The 18,077-nt window shown below is 41.6% G+C and overlaps 1 protein-coding gene across 1 annotated transcript in view; it reads right to left on the bottom strand.

Annotated features, from left to right (window-relative positions):
- LOC146980961 (uncharacterized) overlaps window positions 1–16,085 on the bottom strand; it is a 30,699-nt gene extending 14,614 nt beyond the window's left edge. The window contains exons 1-6 of the mRNA XM_085785880.1: window positions 15,898–16,085; window positions 14,247–14,654; window positions 12,425–14,069; window positions 12,041–12,295; window positions 9,628–10,077; window positions 167–610 (exon numbers count right to left, since the gene is read on the bottom strand). Coding sequence (XP_085642006.1) covers window positions 167–610; window positions 9,628–10,077; window positions 12,041–12,295; window positions 12,425–14,069; window positions 14,247–14,637 — 3,185 coding nt within the window. The 5' untranslated portion in view covers window positions 14,638–14,654; window positions 15,898–16,085. The remainder of the gene's footprint in view (window positions 1–166; window positions 611–9,627; window positions 10,078–12,040; window positions 12,296–12,424; window positions 14,070–14,246; window positions 14,655–15,897) is intronic.
- Between the last annotated feature and the right edge of the window lie 1,992 nt (window positions 16,086–18,077).

The raw sequence follows: 18,077 nt of genomic DNA, 5'->3' as shown, positions 1-18,077 counted from the left end.
TAGACATATATTTTATTGAAATATCCGTTATATAATTATTTTAATGGATTTTGGAATTTATATATTTTTTAATATATATGGTATATTTCAAATCTCACGTACCCCCTGGAGTGCCTTCACGTACCCCCATTTGAGAAACACTGCTCTAATAGATTAATTCTGTTACCTGAGCTGTGAGATATAAGGCAGCCACTGCAGAAAACTCCTCACTTCACTCTCTTCACCTGACCAGCCTGTCAGCTTCACTGGTTTCTTCTCTGGTTGGAGTTTCAGCACTTCCAGGAGGATGGAGGTCTTTCTCTCTGAGAGGTTTATGGTCCAGACTGAAGGAGCTGACTGGAGAACTGAGTGTAATGCTGGAAGGACTCTCAGACCTGTTTTAGTTTCATGGTCCTTCACATGGGAGAAAAGATCCAGTAGGAAATCACACTGATATTTCCTAATATAATCATTCATGTCTCTGTCCCTCAGAGGGAATGATCTGTATCTGCACACTGATGTTAACGTCTCCAGTATCTTCTCTCCTGTCTGATGTTCTCTCTCTGCTGCTGCACAGAACAGATTCCCAAACAACTGGACTCTATCAGAGACGTCAAAGTCTTTAGAGAAACTGGAAGAGAGGAAAACATTGAACACGTCAGTATCAGAAACAGAGACACACAACACTGACATACAGGGAGTGGAGCTGCTAAAAGTCACTAAACAGTGACAAAACACAGTCACATCAATCAGCCTGAAACTCAACTAACAACCACTTTTACTGACCAACTTCACTACATGTTGAAGGAACCAGGAGTGTCAGAGAACAGTGGTGGATCCTCCAATCACTGATCAATCAATTAGCTCCAAAGCCTGAAATACTGGACCTCCATTTACAACATCCATCACTCTGTTCAACTATTTACAGATCAATAAAGTTGTAGTGAAGCATCATCAGGATTCACACTGGTTTACTGCATGGATGTATTATATTGGTTTACTGTCACTTCATCATGATGATTCATTTTCATCTGTTCCTGTTTAAAGCTATTCTTACCTTTCTGGAACTTTTGCACATTTCTTTGTCTAAGTTAAAATGCTATTAATAATCTGATGACACATTAAAATGTAAGAGAAACCCAACAGGCTTAAAAACTCATAATTTTTCCATTCTCATATAATTCTGAGAAAAGTCTGACCAATAATATTATTCGGTCCGATTAATAAGATTTGACGAGCGACCGAACCTACTTAATATGTAATCACTTTGTGCTAACGGCTAGGCTACTGTTAGCTCTGTGCTAACGGCTAGGGGGCTAGGCTACTGTTAGCTCTGTGCTAACGGCTAGGCTACTGTTAGCTCTGTGAGTTCTCAACGGTCCGGACCCGGTTGAACTCCGGACCGGCGCGGCTCGACTCGGACCGGTCGTGGATTTATTTTGGCCCTGAACCAGCGCATCAGGTGGCGCTGGTCCGGCCGCCAGCCCGGCTCGTTGAGAACTGTAATCTGTAACAATCGCTTCCCCTACGTCTCCAGTAGCAGTAGGCTAACAACAGTTTGTTATAAAACTCAGTCATCAGTCATCACTGAGTCCGTTTATACGGTTTAAAACTCCGGTGTTGTGTTTGTTTGTGTTGTTCCCGTTTCACTCGCGTTGATGTTCTGTTTACCGTTGCCATGCCAACGCATGCAGCTGGGAGGGAGGGGGCACGTGGAGGTGTGGCAGGAGGGAGAGGTGGGTGGGACTTGTGAGGGAGGTGGAGCTGTTGATTTTCAAATGTTTGTGCTGTGCTGAGTGAAATGCCAGATCGGTAAGAATTAGGGGTGCACCGAATGGCATTTTTTGGCCGAAGCCGAATACCGAATAAAATCAAAACGCTTGGCCGAATAACCGAATACCGAAAGTGGTTATAAAGTTTTTAAATAAAATATTTTTTTAAACTTAATTTTCAAAGAAAGTAAATGTTTATTGACTATTCTAACAGTTTTTGAATATTCCAGTTGCCGTTGCTCATCAAAAAAGCACAACAAGTTGAAAGTTTTTCATTTAGGCCTATATCGGCCCATTGTGAGTGCTGAAAGATGTACATTCCAAAAAAACCCAAGTGTCTTTTAAAACAGTGGTTCCTAACCTTTCTTGGTCAGATTTTTTTTAATTCATCAATTAGGCTACTAGATATTTCAGGCGACCTCATTTGAATTTCAGGTGACCCCACGTGGGAACCCGACCCCAAGCTTGGGAAACACCGTTTTAAAAGCTGTCGGCCACGGACGGAGTGGGCGACATGCTGGGACGAGGAGCTTTCGTTTTTAACTGCTGCCGCCGTCTCTCCCTTTCGTAGCCTACTCAGCATGCTGTTCAGGGTGTTTGGTTTTTAAATGATTCATTAAAAGGCGCGTTCCTACAGGAACGGTCCCCTCACTCAGTCCTCTCAGTGGCCGTGTCTCCTCTGCAGACAGGACGCACCGGGCTCTTGGAGCGACGTGCAACGGTGTGTGCGGTCGCTGTGCAGCTTCTCCCCCACTGCTCTTGTTGCTGTTGTTTTCCCAGCAGTAGGAGTCACTTACTGCTGTTTTCACCTGCCATCATTATCTGATGCTGTGTCTGAACAAGGTAAGGCAGCTGCGTATGAGTTGATCCGTCATATACAGTACGCTGCCTCGGGGAGAGATAAATTCTCCAGCAGGCAGGTAGCCTTCTACGTATTCCCTGTATGTTCCACACCACAACACGTAGCTGCCTGCTGACAAACCTGTCGGCTTAATTTGCAGCACGATCGGCCGATGACGATTAAATTTAAAATGCCAAAAAAACGCCAGACTGATCAATCAGTCGGTGTTTAATGTGGACTGGTCAGTTCAACACTTCACCTTCAAACTAACAGTGAGCTGGTGTAGATGGAAGAACACAGCTCCACTAATGGAAACTCAAGTCATGTTTAGTACTGTACATTTACCTGAGCTGTGAGATATAAGGCAGACACTGCAGAAAACTCCTCACTTCACTCTCTTCACCTGACCAGTATATCAGCCACACTGGTTTCTCTTCACCTGACCAGCCTGTCAGCCACACTGGTTTCTTCTCTGGTTGGAGTTTCAGCACTTCCAGGAGGATGGAGGTCTTTCTCTCTGAGAGGTTCATGATCCAGACTGAAGGAGCTGACTGGAGAACTGACTGGAGAACTGAGTGTAATGCTGGAAGGACTCTCAGACCTGTTTTAGTCTCATGGTCCTTCACATGGGAGAAAACATCCAGCAGGAAATCACATTGATATTTTATATCATCATCATCCATGTCTCTGTCACTCAGAGGGAATGATCTGTATCTGCACACTGATGTTAACGTCTCCAGTATCTTCTCTCCTGTCTGATGTTCTCTCTCTGCTGCTGCACAGATCAGATTCCCAAACAACTGGACTTCATCAGCTTCTTTAAACCTGGGAGAGAAACTGGAAGAGAAGAAAACATTGAATGAAGACGTCAGTATCACAAACAGAGACACACAACACTGACATACAGGGAGTGGAGCTGCTAAAAGTCACCAAATAGCTGCTAATGAGCAAAACACAGCAGGACTGTTCAAATGTGGAAAAAATCAAAATCACCATCATTTTGGTTCAAATTTTAAATTATGATTATGTATGGAGCGTGGCGGTGGGAGGGCTATTTTTCTTTGTTGTGCCAACAACCTGCAACAGGTCTGAGGAGTTAACCAACCAGCTCACCAGCCAACAATGACTCATTACATTTTCTTTGGTGAATGAAGTGACAAATGTTGATAGAAGGATGATTGTTCATTTGTAGAAGGATGTTGCTGTTATTGTTGTTGTGCAGGATATGCAACCGTTGTTTTAAGTATATGAGCTGAGGGTTTTTTTTCTTTTTCTAATTGTCCATTCATTCAGGTTGGGCGGTGGGAAAAACACTTCGGCCTCTACACCTCAGTCTTATAATGTTGAGGTAAATCCTGTATGTTTTTCTCCTCACGTTCCCATTCTAAAGAACTTGTTCTATCTTTCTTGTCGAAAAAACAGCGCTGCTCTCCCTCTGCCATTTTCACTCACGCTGATTTTTAAAAACCACCGGTCACCACACACGAGTTCACAGTCTTGACTGAGTGAATGTGGTGCAGACAACCACATTTATTGACCAACTTCACTACATGTTGAAGGAACCAGGAATGTCAGACAACAGTGGTGGATCCTCCAATCACTGATCAATCAATTAGCTCCAAAGCCTGAAATACTGGACCTCCATTTACAACATCCATCACTCTGTTCAACTCTTTACAGATCAATAAAGTTGTAGTGAAACATCATCAGGATTCACACTGGTTTACTGTCACTCCATCATAATGATTCATTTTCATCTGTTCCTGTTTAAACATCCTGTGTGAACAACAAACATGGAGCTTGGTGAAGTGGAGTCCAATCAGTGCACTTTGTGTAATTTAAATGAAGAATAATGTATACGGTACGTTGAAAAATTATTCACAAGTCAGAAACTAAAAACATTCATAATCCATGATGTCATGATGTCATGGAAGCTGTAGGACCCACAGGTGCATTTAATGTAAAAAGTTAACATGCACGTTTTAGCCAGACTTTTCATCTTGCACATGTTTCTGCTTCACATGCAAATGACTTGTTGCATTCATAAACATGTTCAGCATCAATTCTAGTCGGCTACAACGTTATTACGCTTTGATAACGCTCTGTTTTCACCTGCCATCATTATCTGATGCTGTGTCTGAACAAGGTAAGGCAGCTGCGTATGAGTTGATCCGTCACATACGCCGCCTCGGAGGGAGAGAAATTCTCCAGCAGGCAGGTAGCCTTCTACGTATTCCCTGCATGTTCCACACTACAACACGTAGCTGCCAGCTGACAAACCTGTCGGCTTAATTTGCAGCACGATCGGCCGATGACAATTAAATTAAAAATGCCAAAAAACATCTGACTGATCAGCAGCCGATCAATCAGTCGGCTTTTAATGTGGACTGGTCAGTTCAACACTTCACCTTCAAACTAACAGTGAGCTGGTGGAGATGAAGAACACAGCTCCACTAATGGAAACTCAAGTCATGTTTAGTGCTGTACATTTACCTGAGCTGTGAGATATAAGGCAGCCACTGCAGCAAACTCCTCACTTCACTCTCTTCATCTGACCAGTCTGTCAGCCACACTGGTTTCTTCTCTGGTTGGAGTTTCAGCACTTCCAGGAGGATGGAGGTCTTTCTCTCTGAGAGGTTTATGATCCAGACTGAAGGAGCTGACTGGAGAACTGACTGGAGAACTGAGTGTAATGCTGGAAGGACTCTCAGACCTGTTTTAGTCTCATGGTCCTTCACATGGGAGAAAAGATCCAGCAGGAAATCACACTGATATTTTATATCATCAGCATCCATGTCTCTGTCCCTCAGAGGGAATGATCTGTATCTGCACACTGATGTTAACGTCTCCAGTATCTTCTCTCCTGTCTGATGTTCTCTCTCTGCTGCTGCACAGAACAGATTCCCAAACAACTGGACTTCATCAGAGACATTATACCAGGGATAGAAACTGGAAGAGAAGAAACATTGAATGAAGACGTCAGTATCAGAAACAGAGACACACAACACTGACATACAGGGAGTGGAGCTGCTAAAAGTCACTAAACAGCTGCTAATGAGCAAAACACAGCAGGATTGTTCAAATATGGAAAAAATCATAATCACCATCATTTTGGTTCAGATTGAAATCATGATTATGTATGGAGCGTGGCGGTGGGAGGGCTATTTTTCTTTGTTGTGCCAACAACCTGCAACAGGTCTGAGGAGTTAACCAACCAGCTCACCAGCCAACAATGACTCATTACATTTTCTTTGGTGAATGAAGTGACAAATGTTGATAGAAGGATGATTGTTCATTTGTAGAAGGATGTTGCTGTTATTGTTGTTGTGCAGGATATGCAACTGTTGTTTTAAGTATATGAGCTGAGGTTTTTTTTTTCTTTTTCTAATTGTCCATTCATTCAGGTTGGGCGGTGGGAAAAACACTTCAGCCTCTACACCTCAGTCTTATAATGTTGAGGTAAATCCTGTATGTGTTTTTCTCCTCACGTTCCCATTCTAAAGAACTTGTTCTATCTTTATTGTCGAAAAAACAGCGCTGCTCTCCCTCTGCCATTTTCACTCACGCTGATTTTTAAAAACTGTCGGTCACCACACACGAGTTCACAGTCTTGACTGAGTGAATGTGGTGCAGGCAACCACTTTAACTGACCAACTTCACTACACGTTGAAGGAACCAGGAATGTCAGACAACAGTGGTGGATCCTCCAATCACTGATCAATCAAATAGCTCCAAAGCCTGAAATACTGGACCTCCATTTACAACATCCATCACTCTGTTCAACTCTTTACAGATCAATAAAGTTGTAGTGAAGCATCATCAGGATTCACACTGGTTTACTGTCACTTCATCATGATCTGTTGTTTAATTTGAATAAAGCAAAAAAGAATAAAAATAAATAAATAAATAAAGTTCAATCTTCTAATAGATTAATTCTGTTACCTGAGCTGTGAGATATAAGGCAGCCACTGCAGAAAACTCCTCACTTCACTCTCTTCACCTGACCAGCCTGCCAACTCCACTGGTTTCTTCTCTGGTTGGAGTTTCAGCACTTCCAGGAGGATGGAGGTCTTTCTCTCTGAGAGGTTTATGATCCAGACTGAAGGAGCTGACTGGAGAACTGACTGGAGAACTGAGTGTAATGCTGGAAGGACTCTCAGACCTGTTTTAGTCTCATGGTCCTTCACATGGGAGAAAAGATCCAGCAGCAAATCACACTGATGTTCTGTATAATCATAATGCATGTATCTCTTATCCAGAAAGAATAAACTGTATCTGCACACTGATGTTAACGTCTCCAGTATCTTCTCTCCTGTCTGATGTTCTCTCTCTGCTGCTGCACAGAACAGATTCCCAAACAACTTGACTCCATCAGAGACGTCAAACTCTTTAGAGAAACTGGAAGAGAAGAAAACATTAAATGAAGACGTCAGTATCAGAAACAGAGACACACAACACTGACATACAGGGAGTGGAGCTGCTAAAAGTCACTAAACAGTGACAAAACACAGTCACATCAATCAGCCTGAAACTCAACTAACAACCACTTTTACTGACCAACTTCACTACATGTTGAAGGAACCAGGAGTGTCAGACAACAGTGGTGGATCCTCCAATCACTGATCAATCAATTAGCTCCAAAGCCTGAAATACTGGACCTCCATTTACAACATCCATCATTCAGTTCAACTCTTTACAGATCAATAAAGTTGTAGTGAAGCATCATCAGGATTCAGGAGGCTCACCGACATGAAGTGCATGTTTTGTGTTGAGATGCGGCTGGAGATGAGCTAGCTTCATGCCACTGTTTGCTTCGCTTATTTCTCCCCATAGAAGCAAAAAAAAACAAAACACGATGGCTCGAGTGGGTTGCAACTCGTGGACGTAAATCCCTTCATCACAAATTCTTCTGAATACTGTCGGGATTTTACTGGCTCTGGTTTCACCTTTTTATCACTTATCCCTCCGTGTTTCAGCAGTGCTGCCGCTACACGTCAACCATAACTCTGTTGTTTGATTGACAGGCGATACCATGTGGCAAATGCCAGGTTGGGTTAAACCATCTGGTGTGGGGGAGACTTGTTTTCTTTTAGAATAATTAATTAAGTAGCCCACTGAATATAAGATTTAGTTCATGAATTTAGACATATATTTTATTGAAATATCCGTTATATAATTATTTTAATGGATTTTGGAATTTATATATTTTTTAATATATACGGTATATTTCAAATCTCACGTACCCCCTGGAGTGCCTTCACGTACCCCCATTTGAGAAACACTGCTCTAATAGATTAATTCTGTTACCTGAGCTGTGACATATAAGGCAGCCACTGCAGAAAACTCCTCACTTCACTCTCTTCACCTGACCAGCCTGTCAGCTCCACTGGTTTCTTCTCTGGTTGGAGTTTCAGCACTTCCAGGAGGATGGAGGTCTTTCTCTCTGAGAGGTTTATGATCCAGACTGAAGGAGCTGACTGGAGAACTGACTGGAGAACTGAGTGTAATGCTGGAAGGACTCTCGGACCTGTTGTAGTCTCATGGTCCTTCACATGGGAGAAAAGATCCAGCAGCAAATAACACTGATATTCTGTATAATCATAATGCATGTATCTCTTATCCAGAAAGAATAAACTGTGTCTGCACACTGATGTTAACGTCTCCAGTATCTTCTCTCCTGTCTGATGTTCTCTCTCTGCTGCTGCACAGAACAGATTCCCAAACAACTTGACTCCATCAGAGACGTCAAACTCTTTAGAGAAACTGAAAGAGAAGAAAACATTCAATGAAGACGTCAGTATCAGAAACAGAGACACACAACACTGACATACAGGGAGTGGAGCTGCTAAAAGTCACTAAACAGCTGCTAATGAGCAAAACACAGTCACATCAATCAGCCTGAAACTCAACTAACAACCACTTTTACTGACCAACTTCACTACATGTTGAAGGAACCAGGAATGTCAGACAACAGTGGTGGATCCTCCAATCACTGATCAATCAATTAGCTCCAAAGCCTGAAATACTGGACCTCCATTTACAACATCCATCACTCTGTTCAACTCTTTACAGATCAATAAAGTTGTAGTGAAACATCATCAGGATTCACACTGGTTTACTGTCACTTCATCATGATCTGTTGTTTAATTTGAATAAAGCAAAAAAGAATAAGCAAATAAAAAAAGTTCAATCTTCTAATAGATTAATTCTTTTACCTGAGCTGTGAGATATAAGGCAGCCACTGCAGCAAACTCCTCACTTCACTCTCTTCACCTGACCAGCCTGTGAGCCACACTGGTTTCTTCTCTGGTTGGAGTTTCAGCACATCCGGGAGGATGGAGGTCTTTCTCTCTGAGAGGTTTATGATCCAGACTGAAGGAGCTGACTGGAGAACTGAGTGGAGAACTGAGTGTAATGCTGGAAGGACTCTCAGACCTGTTTTAGTTTCATGGTCCTTCACATGGGAGAAAAGATCCAGTAGGAAAGTACACTGATATTTTATATCATCAGCATCCATGTCTCTGTCACTCAGAGGGAATGATCTGTATCTGCACACTGATGCTAACGTCTTCAGTATCTTCTCTCCTGTCTGATGTTCTCTCTCTGCTGCTGCACAGAACAGATTCACAAACAACTGGACTTCCTCAGAGGCTTTAAACCTGTGACAGAAACTGGAAGAGAAGAAACATTGAATGAAGACGTCAGTATCAGAAACAGAGACACACAACACTGACATACAGGGAGTGGAGCTGCTAAAAGTCACTAAACAGCTGCTAATGAGCAAAACACAGTCACATCAATCAGCCTGAACCTCAACTAACAACCACTTTTACTGACCAACTTCACTACATGTTGAAGGAACCAGGTGTGTCAGACAACAGTGGTGGATCCTCCAACCACTGATCAATCAATTAGCTCCAAAGTCTGAAATACTGGACCTCCATTTACAACATCCATCACTCTGTTCAACTCTTTACAGATCAATACCAGCTCCACTCATGGAAACTGAAGTCATGTTTAGTACAGTACATTTACCTGAGCTGTGAGATGTAAGGCAAACACTGCAACAAACTCCTCACTTCACTCTCTTCACCTGACCAGTATGTCAGCTCCACTGGTTTCTTCTCTGGTTGGAGTTTCAGCACTTCCAGGAGGATGGAGGTCTTTCTCTCTGAGAGGTTTATGGTCCAGACTGGAGGAGCTAACTGGAGAACTGAGTGTAATGCTGGAAGGACTCTCACACCTGTTTTAGTCTCATGGTCCTTCACATGGGAGAAAAGATCCAGCAAGAAACTACACTGATATCTCCTCTTAAAATAATCATTCATGTCTCTGTCACTAAGAGGGAGCGTTTCATATCTGTACACTGATGTTAACATCTCCAGTATCTTCTCTCCTGTCTGATGCTCTCTCTCTGCTGCTGCACAGATCAGATTCCCATAGACAGTGGTCTCTCCAGAAGGATCTGAGGACTGAGGCACAAAACTAAAACCACAAACACAAGAAAACAGAAATAGAAATAAATAAGTGAGATGTTTTCAAACCAAAATATCAAACATGATTGTACAGGGCCCTATGTACATTGATTTGCAAATGGGGGCGTGGACAGGGAAGAGTTTGGCACTTCTACATGTGCACATGTTGATTGGGATGTACAAAAAAGTGCTTGGATCCATACACGCACACTTTGATACATCTGATTTTTTTGTGTGCAAATGACAGTTTCTGCTATTTTCTACTTTAGCATTCGCCATGTTTCAGTGGGAAATCCACACAAGTCTTTGTAAATGAGGCCCCAGGTCTGGTCTTAAAGGGATAGTTCACCCTAGAATGATATTTCGCTCATTATCTACTCACCCTCATGTTGACTAAGGGCTGGAAGAATTATCAGAGTCCACCGTCCCTTCTCTTAGTTACAGGGGGTCTCGGCGTAGCAGTGAATTTCAATGCAACGGTTGCAAAGGGACACCGGAGCTCTTCGTAAAAAAACACACACAAAAAAACATCCAAATACCTCCATGATGCTCGTATGTAATGTCCGTCTTGTGCTGAAGCCCCAAATTGCGTAATTGTCCCGAAAAAAATTAAATAAGTCTATATTTTAAGCTTGTTTGTAGCGGAAGCTTCTCGTCTTCTTCTTCTTCTCCAAATATCGCGTGATTTGCGCCGGCGTCAGTGCGGTTACTGCGAATCACGCGATATTTGGACGGACCAGGAAGAGGAGAAGAAGAAGAAGACGAGAAGCTTCCGCTACAAACAAGCTTAAAATATAGACTTATTTAATTTTTTTCGGGACAATTACGCAATTTGGGGCTTCAGCACAAGACGGACATTACATACGAGCATCATGGAGGTATTTGGATGTTTTTTTGTGTGTGTTTTTTTACGAAGAGCTCCGGTGTCCCTTTGCAACCGTTGCATTGAAATTCACTGCTACGCCGAGACCCCCTGTAACAAGAGAAGGGACGGTGGACTCTGATAATTCTTCCAGCCCTTAGTCAACATGAGGGTGAGTAGATAATGAGTGAAATATCATTCTAGGGTGAACTATCCCTTTAAGCTGGTTGACACCATTTTAGGTAGGAAGCAGAGCTTCTGCCTTAAATCTACCAGCAGCTTCTAGTGCACACCTAGCTGCCCAGTGGCAGGTCTTGAGGTGGTGAGACTAGCTTGATCGTCACTCTCCCGGACAAATGTTGTTGCCGGCCAGCTGGATGGTGGAGGAGGAACGGCGTTAAAATTTGACCATTGGCCAATTGTCACCATACCACTGGCTAAGGTTTCTGGGAAATGGCAGGACATTGTAGGCAGCCTTGATGGTTAAGCTTGTTCTGAATGCCTCCATCTACCATTTTTCCTCCCAGGAGATATTCCTCTTCTTCTCACCTTCCCGAGTCATCCACTGCCCTTGCCTTGACTGAGTAACAGCTTTTGCACACTGTTCTGCTTCCTCTTGCTGGTTTCTTCCATCTTGGCAACTGGAATCTGATGCCAGAGGTGCTAGCATGCTCTAAACAACTGGAGAAGCCTTAGATGCCTGCTTTCTGGATTAATGTGTCAATCAGCTGGTTTCTCTGCAGGTATCCCACCAGCCTGTGAGAAACCACACTAAAGAAAAACTTTCCCTCAACATGTAGAAGGTTGATCTGGTGGAATTGGTGTTTAGATATGGATTCCTCCAGTATCTCCTTATTTATCCATACTACCTTCATAAGACTCCAGAGGAATCACAGGACAATAAGACTGCAGGCGAATCTGATTCAAATCAGATTTTTAGGGCTGACTGTCCACACTGTTTTTAGCAAGTGTCCACATGGGATTTGGCTCTGTTCAGACTGGGCCACATTATTGACCGATCTGACTCTTTCATTTAACACTCGTGTTTTCATTCAGTGATAAAAATTAAGATGTTTGTAATCATCATTAGACAGAAACAAAGACCTCATACCTGAGAGTCCTAATGTAGGGCAAAGCCTCTGAGAGGAACAGACACAGTCTGTGACAGACAGGATCTGGTTTCTCGCAGTAGAAGCAGACACCAATCTTTGTCTCAGCCTTCTGCAGGACGTTTAACGCTCTTTGAAACAGCTGCTTTGTACCCTCAACTGGAAGGTGCAGCTGATCCCCTGCAAGGACAGGTAAGATGACATGGTCCAACTGCCCTTCACTGAGAAGGATCAGTTTCCACAGCAGCAGGTCACACCTACAATTAGAGCAAGGACACACTGTAAGAGCAAAGTACAACATTAAAAAAGTAATGGATGTCCTGTACAAGTAGAAATGTAGAGACCTGAGCAGCTGTTGGACACTCAGAGCTCATGCTCACCCGTACCATTGGACATTTTGAAGACATCCAAACAGTCGTCTCAGTCCTGGTTCTGATATCATGGTGTCCTCAAGGTTCAGCTGTATTTTATTCTCCTTGGACTGAGTGGCCACATAGGCCACAGCACAGCAGGAGTCCGGGTCCAGACTCAGTCCACTGAGGTCCAGGCAGTAGTCCAGTTTGTCCAGAAGGTAGACGCATGCTTCAGGACACTGGGACTCATACAAGCACTGATATAAGAACAGTATGTCCACATCATATCCACTGTCCTCAGCATCAGACTTGTCTGGCTCACACAGACTTTGATGAAATGTGGTAATCATTTCTCTAAAGAACCAGTCAGACGTATTCTTGAGCTCCTCAGCTGGAATCAAACACTCCATCAAACTCGGTTCCTTCTTATTCAACAACCTGCACATGAAAGGGATCAGATACTTCATGTGTTTCTTCTCTTTGGTCAGGCATTGCTGAAGAACTTCCCTGATTTTACCTGGCTGCTTGAAAAGCCACAGTGCAGCAAAAAACTCCTGCATGGTGTAATGGAGAAATGCATATGTGTTTTTTGTCTGAGTGGGACAGACTCTGATAACAAGTTGTCTCAGGAAGGAGAGGACACAGCTGTCTGTGCAGGGAACATCTGTCAAGTTCACAGTTCTTCCTTCAGTTGCATGAAAAGCAGCCTCAGCCAGAGACAGGATTTCACTCGCTGTGTCTCTGATGTGGAGATCCAGATGCTTGGTTTTTATTAGTTTATTGCTGTTCTTTTGAAGACAAAAACGAACGATGTTGATGTATATTTCAGTCACAGTGCAGGGCTGTGGAGAGTCTTCTGATGAACAGCAGGCAGACACCATCAGTGCATACATTGGGACGTGACAGAGAGAGAACAGCTCCAAGTTGTCCAAGACCTTCTTGTGTTCTTCACCAAGTGTTGAGGTTAAGTATGTTTTAATGGACTGCTCACTGAAGCCTTTCACTTCTACTCTGACAGAGTCTTCAGAAAACATCTCTTCATCTTCATCATCTGGTCTGCATGTTATTATGATCTTTGCTTCAGGTAGTTTGTCTTTCTGTACAAGTCTCTTCACCACAGATGAAGACAGATCTGTGACTCCATCAAAAATGATCGTCACATTGTCAGAGTTCTTCTTTATATCATTTAAAACCTCTTCTTTGTCCTCGTCTGGTTCACTGAACAAAGTGAAAAGAAGTTCCTCCAGGCTTGTGTCCTCCATGGCTTTGGGTGTTTCTCTCATGTCAAAGTAAAACATGTAGTCCAGCACCTCATCATCTCTTTCTGCCCAGAGTTTCAACATTTCCTGTGTGACGGCCGTCTTTCCAATCCCTGCCTTACCAACCAAGACGATGTTTTTATCTGATTTCAGAAGTTCACTGGGGGAGATTTCTGCTTTCTTCTCAGGGATGTATGTCTTCAGCTTTTTATGGCGACTCATCTTACTTTTCTTGCTCTTCAGTTTCTTTATTTTAGATGGAGAAATATTTTCTTCTGTGTCTAATACGAGTGGCGTGTATGACAGATCAGGCTTGTTGTTTCCTGCAAAGAGATTTTTGTTTGCTGTCCAAAACTTATTTGATATTCTTCGTGCTTTCGACTTCAGCTTCGTCTGATATCTGTGGCACGGCCTGGAACCTAAGACAACATAGCACATAAAGAAATGTACAGTACTGTGAGTTTGTTGTTTTGTTTTTTTACACACTACTGATTAACAGTGGATGGACATATGCACATAGATAAAAGTGAATCAAACACAATGAGTACAACAGCGGTAAATAATGAAATGTTAATTAGAACTCATAATCAGCATACCTTGTAAATAGTTGGATGTAGTTTCTGGGTCTTCATTAAAAGAAAAGCAGCTGATCCAGTGGTGCAGGTCAAATGTCTTATCCTCAGGAGGACCTCCACTCTTTCTCTCTGATGGGATGGGTGGTCTTCCTCCGGTTCTCTTTCTCGTCGAGTCAATAATTTTCAGTAACTTGTAACAAGCTTCTTCTCCTTTCTTTTTGACTCTGTTCAGTATTTCTCTGTTTTTTTGAAAGTCAGTCTTCTCTGCCTCTATGTCTTTGACCTCTTCATCACCAAAAACCTTTAGCTCCTGCAGGTTATGTAAAATGACAGTGGGATTCTTCAGTTCCCTCACAAGTTGGGGTACGGCCTGCCTGATGTACTCTACGGCACTCTGTGATGCACAAGCCATATTGTAACTTCAATGATCTAGAAGACAAAATGTTCGAAATAAAATGTTGATTAAAATAATATTAAGTAGTTGTTGAAATCATTTACAGTAGCATAAACCTTTTTCCAGGACTGCCTAAACACTACACAGTAATTCAACATACAGTAGTCTTACAGTAGTAGGAGCGTTTCAATGTAATTTTAGATGTTATAAATTGCATTTGGTATCATTTAATTACAGAGAGCACAATAAAATATCTAATTCATTTATTTTAAAATCATTTTATACATTTGTACATCACCAGAGAAAATGCGCAATAGCTAGTGCGCAATAGTTTGCCCCTTTCAAATGAATGCAAGCTAACTTCAGAACAGTTACACTTGAGCTGCCATCTCCGTGGCTAAGGTTTGCATTTTACGTATCAGCTAAACAAGGATTTAATAAATAAATACACAGTAAGTTACTCACCAAGCCCCCAGAGTTATATAAAACATTTTAAACCAACTTTGGGGGTTTACAGAAAGCAATAAACACAAAAGACACACAAAAGTAAATTCAAACTGACCGTTGGTTGTTCGCGCTAACAGTTAACGTTTGCTAACAGCAACTTCACATTAGCTCGGTTAAATTATCACATAACAACGAGCTTGAAATAGATGTAAATAACTCACGAAAACATTGTTTCGTTTTCTTTCAAGATAAAAGACCCTCTCCATCGCTTCCATAGATAGCTCTGTCTTAATGTAATATCAAGGTAAACATCCCCCCCAACCCCCAAATTGACATTAACGATAATATTATGACGGCAACACATCAATATCCGCCCAGATCCTTTCAAAATAAAACAATCCCATAGACCGCAAAATGTGTTTGTTTAATTTAATTTAATGTATTGTTTGTCTATTTCTACTATTGTTTTTATTTATTTTTTTAATATGGACCTGCAGAGTCTAATAATAAAGTCTTGATTAATTTCAATAACCTTACACGGCTTGAATTCAGTATAAAATGGTTAATGTTTTAATAGTAGGTAATAACAAGAGTTTAATAGCTTAGTACAACACACACACACACACACACACGCATGCATGCATGCACACGTGTACTGCACACACACAGAAGAACAACAAAGTCAGATAAGATCGAAATCCGGGCAAGAGCGGAAGTGAGATAATATAATTGAGATAATAAATATAAGTCTCCAGATAGGTCATTCACGGGTCTTTTTTCTGTTAGAAGATGTAAACTCAATCACACATGTAAAAGGCCTGGAGGTTTTACCTTTTCTGCTACCGGTAACTGTGTCCATCTCTCCCCCCGCAAAGATCCTGTTCCTCTGTGTCTCTCCTGTCTCCGTCTGAACCTGAGCACAGAGTCACGGAGAGACTCTCCGTCTCCATCGTTAAAAGTTTTAGTTCTGATGGTCTGGTTCCTTTCTGCCCGACACCGAGCTAAAGGCTAAGAGCTCCTTTGTGTTGTAGCTACTGATAACTTTTTTACTTTCACTTTTGAAATGACTCATCCAGGCCGCGTGACACGCATCAGGCCTACGTCGAAGTTCATACACTACGTAGGCTACTGTAGGTTTTTTTTTTTTTTAGGAATAAGTCCTCATTCAATCTAAATTGATTATTATTATTAGTAGTAGTAGTAGTAGGCGGCTAGTAGTAACATAGATAGAGATAGATAGATAGATAGATAGATAGATAGATAGATAGATAGATAGATAGATAGATAGATAGATAGATAGATAGATAGATAGATAGATAGATAGATAGATAGATAGATAGATAGATAGATAGATAGATAGACACAGAAGGGGGCACGCACGCACAGTTGATCTTTTTTGATTACAGTATAAAAAAATTTGTCCATTAATTCTACTTTCTAACAACAACAACAACAACCATGAACCTATTCTAAACAGAGAAAAGAAAATACACACACATACACGTTTATATACTACATTAACATGCCGAGGCTAATCAAAACGAGTATACAAAATGTAAACATATGTAGGCTACCTGACAAACAGAAAAGCTGATGGTTATGGAGAATTATTTCGCTCTTGTATTTCCAGGTGCAATTAGAGGACTTTTATTTTGAGAAAAAAAAAATCCCATTATTCATTATTCCAAAATAGCAATGAAAGCCAGTTGTTTCCAGCTTCAGATGTATATCTCAGAAACACCTCTGAGGTGGGAAGCAGCTTTATTGGGAAGACAGTGACGCCATGTTGGATTCCAACACAGGCCTAGTTATCAAAGAGACATTTTTGTACCATCGACAGTCAGACCTTCACCAGTGGATCGACAGCGGGCTCTGTGGGTCTTTATGGGATTTATTGACCATAGGAAAGACAAAATCAAGAATTTTAAAACGATAATTACAGATGCAGGGCTCCTTCACCACAACATAATCAAGTTAAACATGAAAATAATAAGAGTAATATTCATTTGGCCAATTTCCTAACACATAACAGAATAGCAGCAGTCCCTGTTAAAATCCTGAGTCAATTTCAATACAAAACCGGAGCTTTTGTTTACATCAATACATAAAATAAAACATAAAAAATGTCAAGTAAGTCAAAATGTTTGAGGAGATTAACAACAAACCACATAAAGACCCTGTCCCTCCAATAAAAGTTACCTGTACACATTTCAATAAACATCTTCATTAAAAGTACAATGTCTATAATGATAAAATACATAAAAAGTAAACAATACGAGTACCGTACAGACTCAGATTGAATTCACATGGTAATGCTTAACAGTCGGACAGCAGAAAGGATAAAGGATTTGGACCAACATTTACTTTGACAAGCTGGCTGGGCATAACGAGGCCCTGAAGGCAACAGTGAAAATTCATTTGCTAAAATATACTAAAAAATACTGTGACTTTCTCACGACCTGTTGCTCCCACAGAGAAGCTAAATCTCTGTTTAATCTTGGAGCAGGTTTTCCCAACACTGTTAAGACTGTTCCTGTCCTTGAGTGACAGGTTGTTAAACCAACAGATAAAAGAATAAGTTAGAAGGCTTTAAATGAAGGACTGCTAAAAACATCACACAATCACTGGACTGACTGAAAAAATAAAAAAAAACATCTGAAGGAGATGAATCCTCTGCTGTCCACGTTTGACCTACGCTTCAGTGTTTACATCCCATTTAAGTTGGTCGTCACACACGGTGCCTAGGTATTTGAAGGAGCTGACCAAATGTTGACTTGATGGCGCCCTCGTTTCAGTGACACCAACAGCTGCTGTTGACGGCAGGTTATGAGAAACTAACGCATCTAAGAAAACAATTAAAATACAACTAATGAAGAGCAAATCAATCTAAATCTAAAAAGCTGTTGCTGCACATGTGCCTTGTATGTTGACTGTAGGGTGATGAGGTAAAGATCAACAGGTAAACAGTACAGACACCAGCTGCACGTATGAGGTCAGTCCTGATGTGGGAT

Source organism: Trachurus japonicus, chromosome 9 (assembly GCF_045865225.1).
Source record: "Trachurus japonicus isolate A0001 chromosome 9, Traja_1.0".
Lineage (NCBI taxonomy): Eukaryota > Metazoa > Chordata > Actinopteri > Carangiformes > Carangidae > Trachurus > Trachurus japonicus.
The sequence above is the reverse complement of the archived record's forward strand: the minus strand, read 5'-3'. Positions and strand labels throughout refer to the sequence as shown.